At 46.2% G+C, this 11,058-nt stretch overlaps 1 protein-coding gene across 1 annotated transcript in view; it reads right to left on the bottom strand.

Moving 5' to 3' along the window:
* Nucleotides 1–5,573: 5,573 nt before the first annotated feature.
* Nucleotides 5,574–11,058, bottom strand: part of STUM (stum, mechanosensory transduction mediator homolog) — a 178,945-nt gene continuing 173,460 nt past the window's right edge. The window contains exon 4 of the mRNA XM_030557382.1: nucleotides 5,574–6,213. Coding sequence (XP_030413242.1) covers nucleotides 6,173–6,213 — 41 coding nt within the window. The 3' untranslated portion in view covers nucleotides 5,574–6,172. The remainder of the gene's footprint in view (nucleotides 6,214–11,058) is intronic.

The following is an 11,058-nucleotide window of genomic DNA, read 5'->3' on the forward strand; positions in this document are numbered from 1 at the left end:
TCTCACCTTTTGGTACCAAAAGACTTTCTGAGGTGTCCTGAACTCCAGCATGTCAGACCCAACAGCTGTGCCAGAGGCATCTGTTGGCTGGATCTAGAGTCTGGTACCTGGTGTCACAGGAGACATGTCTGTGGACAATTTAGTGTCCTGTGGCAACACTGGTCTGTTTACAACACTGAGGTTTTCCATACTGATTTCCAAAGCAAGCATGCAAAATTCAGACTCCAAAGGTAAGAGCAGCATCTGGAGGGTTTGTACTATTGTCTCATCTCTGAGCTAGTGAAACTCTTGACAACCAGAGGGCTCTAAGTTACATCCCTCACCTCAGCTGAATCACTGACCCTTTGAACTGGGCCAACCACTAGTTGCAATGATGCTAGGTACCCAGACCAAGAGCTATTCCCAGTGGCCAGAGCACATGACAGTGGAGTTGTTCTTGGGTGCACCACAGACTCACTCTCTGACCGTGGTGAGGTCAAGGCCTCAGTTTTCCCAGCTGTAAAAGGGGGATCATATTCTGTAGCACAGTAGGTGAGGACTAAGGCCAAGTCGACACTACACACCTATATCAGTATAACTGCATTGTTCAGGGGTGTGAAAAAGCCACACTCCTGAGTGAAATAGTTACATTTCTCTACCCCCTCCCCTACCCCTCTCCCCCCCACCCCCGTTTAGACAGCGCTATGTCAACGGGAGAGCTTCTCCTGCCGACATAGATACCACCTCTCGGGGCGGTGGATTAACTACCTCAGCATAGCAATGTCTTCGTTGAAGTATTACAGTGGTGCAGCTGCAGCCCTGTATGTGAAGACAAGCCCTAAATCCACACTGCTACACTTGTCTTGCAGGGTGTTTTGAAGCTTAATTCTTTAATATGTGTAGAGTTCTGTGAGACTGAAGAAGCTAAGAAGTGCAAGGGACTATTATAATATTGATCAGTGAATAACGAGCCGCCATGCAGTAATGTATTCTAGTTGGTATAAATTACCAGAAAGACACAAATTCTGAGGAGAATTCCTGTGGGTAATTCCTGTAGTAATCATAGTCCTGATGCTTTTATCACTTGGCATTAATGCAGGTGATTCACATGATACTTTGGTAACATTTCCAGTGTAGTTCGCCAATGATTAACTAGGCCTTGATTTTTAACATGCTGCTGTTGTGGAACTTGCAAAGTGAAGTAACCGTCTCTCTACCTCTGAGTGTTGCATAATCACTCCTAGCAGCGTGTTAATCTTTGTTAATCACTCCTAGCAGTGTGTTAAGGAGAAGCAAAAACTGGCACCTGTCACTCAAACAAACCTGAAAAAAAACAAAACTAAACCTCTCTAGGGTTTGTGTTTTGGTTTTTAAATCTACCTTCCTCCAAAATTTTAAGGGCAAAACTTCCCTCTCTGCTCCACTCTGCAGAGCTTTTCTCTACAGTACAGAGCTGAGAGGCAAATTCTAGCCATGCACAACAGCCCCATTTTAATAAAGGATATTTATTTATCTTTAATAAAGGGTATAAAATGCTAGGTGTTTAGCTTAGCAGTGTGGTCCAATGCATAGGGCATCAGGCCAAGGCCATGGGCTTGCTGTATAATCTTGGTCAGTCATTTGACTTCCCCGTGCCTCAGTATCTCATTGGTAAATTGGAGATGATGCCTACATTCATTAAGTGCTCTGAGATCTACAGGCAAATAGTGTTATTGTTAGAATTCAGCCAGGCCATGTGAAGGGCTAGCTCAGGCAGCTCTGTTATGGCAAGAAAAGCTAATCTGATTGATCTTCTGCCAATGCACTGCTGTTTGATCTTATCCTGAGTGATCTGTCCCCAGTACTACTCCTTTTTCTGAATTTGTGCTAGTTTTGCTTGAAGAACCAGACGAAACAGGCTTGTCCACCCTCCCAAGTTAATCAAATGCTGCGTCCCCCTTCCCCATGTGATGTAGATACATTTTCAGCTGAACATCTACATTTTCACAAGTAAACCCTGCATTTGTGTGAGCGCGTTGGCTGGTTAGAGATCTTCCTAGCTTGGTACTTACACATCAGGTAATGTCTGTGTGTGCCTAAAATATATCAGCCCAGCAAAAATTGGGCCTAATAAATATATAACTACATAAAATCCATTGTTTATATTAAGGATTTGGTAGATAGTCTCCTTGCAATCTCCATGTGTGATATCAAGGCAGTTGAGATCAGCTAAAGTACTTGAGCTAGCAGCCCCCAGGTTTAAATGGAAGAGACTTAGAAAATTTCAGTGAAGGTTCCTGGAGTCTTGAACTCACTCTCCTTCCTTTCCATGTCTGACAGATCCTCAACCTATTGCCCATCAGGGTAGTTTTTTGACTGAAATGCTGATCTATTTTCCCATGCCTAGTGTCTGAGTAAGTCTATACTGTGTTTTGAAGCCCACTGCAGGAAGTCTCAGAGCCCAGATCTAGGCGAGGTATTGCTAGTAGAGATAGAAAAGTGTTCTCACCGTTACACAAGGCACTGGTGAGGCCTCATCTGGAATACTGTGTGTAATCCTGGTCTCCCATGTTTAAGAAAGGTGAATTCAGACTGGAACAGGCACAGAGAAAGGCTCCTAGGATGATCAGAGGAATGGAGAACCTGCCTTATAAGAGAAGACTTAAGGAGCTTGGTTTGTTTAGCCTAACAAAACAAAGGCTGAGGGGAGATATAATTGCTTTCTGTAAATACACCAGAAGGATAAATACCAGGAAGAGAGAGCAGTTATTTAAGTTAAGGGCCAATGTTGCTACAAGAACAAATAGATATAAACTGGCTATTAATAAATTTAGGCTTGAAATTAAGCAAAGGTTACTAACCATCAAAGGAGTGAAGTGCTGAAACAGCCTTCCAAGGGGAACATTGGGGACAACAAAACTTAACTTGTTTCAAGACTGGGCTTCATATGTTTAGAGAGGGGGTGGTATGAGGAGGTTACCTACAATGGCATATGGCCCATCTGTGAATGCTAGCAGCAAATATCTCCAGTGGCTGGAAATGAGACACTAGGTGGGGAGGGCTCTGAGTTACTAGAGAGAATTCTTTCCCAGGTGACTGGCTGGTGAGTCAAACTGATTGCTACATTTGGAGTTGTGAAGGAGTCAGGGAGGGGTGTCACCTTCCTCTGCAGCATGGGTCACTTGCTGGTTTGAATGAGAGTAAATGGGGCATGCTCTGTAACGTGAAGTCTTTAAATCAAGATTTGAGGACTTCAGTGACTCAGCCAGAAGTTATGGGCCTATTACAGGAGTCAATGGTTAGAGGTTCTGTGGACTGTGATGTGCAGGTCAGACTAGATGATCATTATGCTTCCTTCTGGCCTTAAAGTCTATGACTTGGGCTCATGCTGTGGCACTAAGAACAGCAGTGTAGACATTACAGCTCAGGCTGGGAGGGAAATGGGCTTCAGATCTTAAGCTCCAGCTTGAGCCCGAATGTCTACACAGCTGTTTTTAGCGCTGTAGTGTGAACATGAGTGTGTAGTCCCAGGCTCTGAGACTGGCTGCTGTGGGTTTTAGAATGCAGTGTAGACCTGCCTGAGAGAGTGGACCGAAGGAGAGATGGATCAGCTCTGTGGAATAGGAAGGTTTTGATGTAGATGATGGGTAAGCCTGAATTATTTTGATTGGTACTAAGAAAATAATAATCTGTCTCCAGCTTCTGTTGAAGTCAGTGGGAGTAGGACCTTAAATCAGGGGCAGGCAACCTATGGCACGGGTGCCGAAGGTGGCACACAAACTGATTTTCAGTGGCACTCACACTGCCCTGGTCCTGGCCACCGGGCTGGGGGGCTCTGCATTTTATTTAATTTTAAATGAAGCCTCTTAAACATTTTAAAAACATTATTTAATTACATACAACAATAGTTTAGTTATATATTATAGACTTATAGAAAGAGACCTTCTGAAAGCGTTAAAATGTATTCCTGGCATGCAAAACCTTAAGTTAGAGTGAATAAATGAAGACTCGGCACACCACTTCTGAAAGGCTGCCGACCCCTGCCTTAAATTATGCCTGCTCCATGACCGTGGGAGAAGTGATTTTTTCTGAGTAGAGAGAAGTGCAGCGAGTAGACCGGTGTCTCCCCTTCTGACAGCTTTCTGACGGATGCACTGAGGAGCTGTCTTAGTTATTTCTGAAATCCAGAAAAAGATGAATGAAATGCACTGGTGAAACCCTGACAGGAGCAGGAGGATGTGAGGGTGATGTGGGGGGAGGAGGGAAATCCTGGCTTCTCAGAAGAAAAATGAACACATCCTTCAATGAAGACAAGCCGCCCAGTTACAACTGGGAGAAGAACATTTGAGATTAGAGACAGTCTGAGCTACCTGCTTTGTAGTGACAATAGTGTTGAAATTAGGTTACTGTCCCTCCCATGCTACCTGTGGTAGTTATTTACATACAGGTCTACAAAATGCAGGCCTCATCTGAGTCTGGAGAGAGGGGCTTAGCTGTGGTGTATCTAACGATGTAACTGTTATTTCTTGGTTTTTCTGAGCACTACCACTTTAAATCTGAAAGGACTTGGCTCTCTGCAGAGCCAGGCAGCCATTTTTGTGTTCAGTCCAGTGCAGACTTTTATAGAGGGTGTCCACATCTGTCACTAGTGCTCCATCATAGAGACTTTACTTTTGTTCTTTGTTCTCTATAACGAGAATAAAGGTCATTCTAAGTGAACAGATCTGTTGGCTTTGAAAAAAGACAGCATGATCCAAAAGCAAACAGGGAGTGGGAGATCTGGATAGAAAGCTATGTGGAGGTGGGATTTCATGCCCTAGCCCCTCTCCCACTGGTTATCTTACCTATGAAACAAAGAGGGATGTGTATGAGAGAGAGTGAGTTACTGAGCAATCTTGCACTTGGACGTGTCTCTGTTTTGAGGCATCTCGATTAAGGCTATGGGAATTTTTAACTAGTTTGCTGAAAAGATAGTTCCCAAAAGGTGGCAATGGCAGTATGATTTTGTTGCTGAATGGCTCCTCTCATCATCTTCTCATAGATGGAAAGTGACTGGCAAACATGGTTCTGTCCATTGTTCGCAATGCCCTAAGGGGCTGATATTCAGAACTGCTGAACACCCACAGCCCCTCTGAACATCAGGCCATCAGTCTTCACATGAATTTCATTCTGGTGTGCTGGATGGAGGGGCCTGGAGACTTAAGCCCTTTCTTTCTGCTGCATCTATTTGAAGGTTAGCCAGTGGCAGTGCTTCACAATATCAGTATGGCTTAACCCTGACCTGGAGGGACCACCACTCTAGGCTTGAAAGGGTAGTTAATTTTCCGTGCCCCAGTACACCCTTAGCCTTGTGGCTAAGACTGCTAACATGGTGTCCAGTTAGTGCCATCTGTTGCAGTGGCCTTTGAAATATGGGCACTTGTCCACTGGGAGAGAGACCGAGACCACTATAGTATGCAACATGGGCAACAAAACACACACGGTAAGTATATTAACTTCCACATTATGGTGCTATTTATCCACAAGTCTCTTTCATGGGCATTTTAGTCTCTGTAAATAGCAGTTTAAAACCGTTAGCATTAGACAGCACAAGCCTCAACCCACCCACCCCCCACACAAAGCACACGTCACACCACAGTGTCCCAGTTCTTTCTAAGAACCAGTTTGTTGCTGGCCCATGGCAGGTCCAGTCTTTTCTCTTCTTTCAGCAGGTACAAGCAGGTAGGGCATATTCACAGCCTGGGTCACCAGTAAAGTATGATTTAGAGCAGCCACAAGCACAACGTCAGAGCATCTGCAACGACAGAGGTTCAGTGAGCATCATAAACACACACAGAAGGAGAGGCTGAGCTGAGCCCCTGTTATCACAAAACAGTGAAGAAAGGACTCTCAGAAGACAAGGTACCACTCAGCTTTGGCTTTTACATACTGGACATATATCTATAAATATATCCTTCATCTTGATGTTCACAGCTGGTATCCTTTAATGGTGAACTACAAGAAGGGCAATTATCTCCAGCTGCTTCACACCCAGTGGCTGGAGAAAGCAGCATCTCCACTCTTCTCACCGCCGGTCGAAGTGCCATCTTCCACAGTAGCATCTCATTCTACCAATGTTTTCCTCCCTCCTCGGGATTGGCCGCCCATCACGACGTGCTGGCTGTGCCAGTCCTAACCCACGTCATGTTTGCCTCATCGCTGGTTCTAAAAGGGATCAGTGAAGGTCTCCATCTGCTGCTCTGCACCTCCGCTCCGCTGAACAGACGCACGCATTGGTTTAAAAAACAAGAGAAAAGAAAAGTGAAAATGGAAAGTCCTTCTGCCACAGCTGCCAAACACAACCTCTCGCCATGTTCCTTGGAACACCCTTGTCCCAGCCATTACAGCTGCTGTGGAATCCCTGTTCCTTGTAGCCTGTGGGGGTGGGTGGGAAGGGAACATGATTAAAATGTGGGTTCGTGGTTCGCAGCCTTGGTGAGCTGCAAACAAGCAATCAGCAATGGATCACGTTTAACAGGACCCACCCCACTGGTCAGCTGAGAAGGGGGAGAGAGAGATTTTCTCTGTCACTTCTTTCCCCCGTGCAAGGGCATGAGTTGTGGGGGAGTTGGTTTTGAGGTCATCATTGTTGACTTAGCCCATTTTGGGGGCAGATTAGTCCATTGCCCTTTTCTGATGCGCAGTTCTGACAGGAAATTGGGCCTGGGTTATAGCTTTGCAGCCACATGTGCATTGGGGCAGGCTGACAGGCATGGTTTGCAGGACGCAGAGCCGGCCCATTCAGAATGCCTCTTAGGGCATTGTGAGAAATACACTGGGGAGCAATGGCTGCAGCTCCCTCCCTTTGGGCTGGCCTCAGAGTGCTAGGGGGCAGACAGGGTGAGGGGAACTGGCAATGCCCCCATCCTGCTCTGCCAGGATCCCCTTTGGGATGGGTTTTATTATCTTTCAGATCTCCCCTTAAAACTCACCTCTGATGTGATGCCTACAAACACTTGACAGCAAACTGAGCAAGTGGTGTGCTGGGACTGCAGCTTATTTTTCTGACTGTAACCATCTCACTGTTCCCCTGTCTGTTTCTTGTATCCACCTCTTGCCTCATCATAAAGGTAGAGCGTATGATCTTGGGGGGAGGGGCTGTCTTTTGTTAGCTGTGTGTACAGCACCTAGCGCAATGGGGTCCTGATGGGGGCCTGTAGGAGCTAGCACAGCACAGTAATAACAGGGTGTCTATGCTGCCCTGGCCTTGCCCATGTGCCATTGCACTCACGGAGTGCAAATGTTAACATTCTGGCTGCCTGCTGCATGCCCTGCCCCTCACAACATGCCCTTGTAACAGCAGCCACACTGGCCTACAGGGTCCCCATGTCCCTAACACAGATTTCCTAATGGCAGTCTCAGCCCTTCTGGTTCACAGGGGGCTCCCAAACATTTTCCCCAGGGCAGTGCATGTGGGTTCATGTTGCCATGAGCCTTGCTTTGAAATTGGGGATCAAACCCATCCTACAGCCCCCCAGGAAAGCTTAACCAAAACAGCCCCATTTTGACTGTTTCCACCCAAAGCCATAAATCCACCCTGGTCTTGGTTGAAATTTGGCTCCAAGCAGCTTGCTGAATGGTCTGTGAATCTCTGGAAGGGAAGCCGAGGGCCTCCATCAAAAATGAAAACAGGTCTTTCCCCTGCTTTCACAATGAAGGATTTCCACAGCGCTAGTTTAACCCAGCAATTCTTTGGCAGGTTTCCCCTGTGATGACAAGCATCACCCTAGGTCTGGCTGTCCTGCTCAGTCTGGAGGCATGTGCACTGGGTGTCACAGGGCACACAACTTCCTGGAGACAACATTTCTTCTGGTGGCTGACTGGCTTTTCTGGTCCTCCCCACTGCCGGCTCTCTGTCTAACTGCACCTGCTGTTAGTAACTGTAGTGTGTGCAGTGGCAGGTCTGCCTTGAGAGGGAGATTGCAGAAGTGTGTATAGGGCAGGGGTAGTAATGGATGAGCCTATGGGGACAAAATTCAGTGGTGTTCTATGCTGCCGCCCACCCCGTCCTGTAAATGTGAACTTTTCTGCCTACGTTATTGGATGCATGTATATTAGTTTCAGGAGGACAGAGTTAAGGGGAATGAAAACATTCCCCTATTACTCCCAAGGCATTTCAGCAGCTGCAATTTTCAGACACTGCTGGCTGGCTTAATAACTTCTGTGATACTTTCATATGAGATGCTAAAGGAAAGTTTGCATGTTCTTTTATTTAAACTTGTATGAATCTAGTGCTCACTAGAGCGTGCTAACAAGAACCAGACAGGAGCTATGCAAACTCCTTAGACAGCTGCTCTTCCAGGCTTAGCTGAAATACCCCTGGCTTTTTCCAGGCATGGCCCTCTCTCACAGAGCTCCCCATAAGTGCAGATTGTAGGGTACTCTGGTGATGGGACAAAACATTCACTAGAGATTAAGATGAGATGTAGGTTATGGCTAATAGGCCAGGATTGGAATACAAATCTCAGGCCTCCACCAGTGAGCTCACCCTTCATGCTCCTTCCTCGACATCCAATGTTCTGTGGTCTTGCTGAACTAGCACATCTGAATCTCATGCATTCTAATCAGGGCACAGCTGTGCTGATGGTAGTGCAAGGAGTTGCAGTGAAGAAAATCAATTGCGCTGGATGGCTTCTAGATTCTGATATAAGACAAAGGAGCAGGAAAGGCTTCTCTCATTACTCCCAGGCCTTGCCCACCCTACTCTGATAAAGGTAACCAGTCACTGTTTGCTTATGTCATCATCAAGGAAGCAATGCACTAGTGGCTTTTCCCTATGGTCCTATAGAAATGCAGGAGTCCAACCAGGGGACTTCAGTACCCAGCTTTAGACACTCCAAGAGCTGGGACCCAATCCCCTATCTTTCCTGCTTTCCGTCTTCTCTTCCATCTTTCTCCTGGGAACACAAGACTGCCTTCCCAGATGGTGCCATGGGTTCCTATGTCTCATTCCTCTGGAACACAGAATTTGCCCTCATGGATGATGCCATTTGACACGTGCTCATGAACTGGACCTTTGTAGCCTGTTTTTCCACACCTGGTGGTTGAGTTGGGGGTCTATTGGGGCACAGCTGCAGGTAGAACTCCATTCCCTGTGACTACTCCCCCGAGATGGCTACGGTCAGGGGAGAGGGGCAGGAAAACCTCTCTCCACCTGTTTTTCATGATGGCACGTGGACATGACGGCATTAGTTCTTTTAACTTTCTCCAGGTGGGTCACAAAGCCTTTACTAGAATTACCATCTGACCTTTTCCCAATAGAACCGATGGTTATTATAATGGTATCAATGTGAGCTCATCTATTTAAGTAATAATTGTCCCTATCTCTGTGGCAGTAGCAATGGAATGTTTAAATGAAATAATTAAAAAATGCAAGTTTCTTTCTCCCCCCACCCACACCCCCCGTGGGACAGCGAAACTAGACTGGTCGTATCACTTCTTGAATCTCAAGCAATTTTCAAATGCCCAACATTGCAGGGGATATTTAAATCCTGAAACAGCGTTCCACTCTTTCATTTCTTTACAGCAGTGTTTGTAAAACCCTTTGAATACAAATGCTGAATGAAAACTACTGAAAGTGTCTCAGTCTGTATCTTTGAGGGACTTTTATGACAAGTAATAGCCAGAGATAGAGATTTAAAAAACTAAACCCAAGATAGGAACATCCCTGCACATCAGAAAAAATTCAGATCCAGGTGGCAAATCTTGGGGCCTGATGTTAAAAGGGGTGCAAAGAAAAGAGATTAGCACTCTACTCAGGCCAGCCCAGAGTTTTTGCCACCCCCAAGCAGCAATAAGAAAAGAGAAAAAAATATGGCCGCGATCCTAAGTCTGCAGCTCTACCCGCTGGCCACTTCAGTATTTGGCTGGTAATTTGGTGCCTGGTCCTTCGCTTCAAGAGGGAGTGAGGGATCCCCGTGAATTGCTGCCTAATACCCAGATGTGCCGCCCCCCCCCACCATTGGCTGCCCAAGCAGCTGCTTGCTGGGCTGGTGCCTGGAGCCGGCCCTGCTCTTACTATTTCTATGTCAATTTTCAGTTTTGTTCTACATGTTATAGAACATTCTGCTTTTCAAACAGCACTTTCAAAGTAAATAAGGAAGGTTTCCTCTGCATTTCTTAACTAGAACATGGGAATTAGGTTTGAAAGCAAGATTAAATGACAAAAAATCCTAAAATGAAGGGCCTCTCTATGCACAGAAATTGCACTGATTTAAGTTAAAGCGGTTTAGAAAACCAATTTAGTTAGACTAGTACAAACTCCTGTGTGGATACTCTTGATTATATCAGTTTAGCTCACACTTCTAAATTTACAGGTGCAAGGTAAACCAATATAAGGCCTGGTCTACCCTTAAAAGTTTAATAGTATAATTATTTGGTTATGGGGGTGATTTTTTTTAAGGAAGTAGTTATACCGGTAAAAATCCAAATTCCCATTCTGGAGACTATAGTGGTATAGCTATGTTGCCATAGCCCAGTAGAGTACATACAGCCAGGGGTTTTTCTGTCAGTGCAGGAACACCACCGCCCTGAATGCAGTGAGCTAGGTTAATAAAACCTCTCTTCTTTTTCACACCCCTGCCTGACATAGCTATGCCAATATACAAATTTTCAGCATTGACCTAGTGTGGATGCAGTTATACCTATATAAAGTGCCGTTTATTGATATAGCTCAGAGGTCGGCAACCTTTGGCACGTGGTTTGCCAAGGTAAGCCCCCTAGCTGGCTGGGCTGGTTTGTTTACCTGCTGCGTCCACAGGTTCAGCCGATCGCGGCTCCCACTGGCTGCAGTCCGCTGCTCCTGGCCAATGGGGGCCGTGGGAAGTGGTGCGGGCCTAGGGATGTTCTGGCCGCAGCTTCCTGCAGCCCCCATTGGCCAGGAGCGGTGAACCACAGCCAATAGGAGCCGTTATCGGCTGAACCTGCGGACTCAGCAGGTAAACAAACCAGCCCGGCCCGCCAGGGGGCTTACCCTGGCGAGCCGCGTGCCAAAGGTTGCCGACCCCTGATATAGCTATTCCTCTTCCCATAAAGAACTAGCAATCCTATTATAAAGCACCA

The sequence above is a fragment of the Gopherus evgoodei genome, chromosome 3, assembly GCF_007399415.2.
Source record: "Gopherus evgoodei ecotype Sinaloan lineage chromosome 3, rGopEvg1_v1.p, whole genome shotgun sequence".
NCBI lineage: Eukaryota > Metazoa > Chordata > Testudines > Testudinidae > Gopherus > Gopherus evgoodei.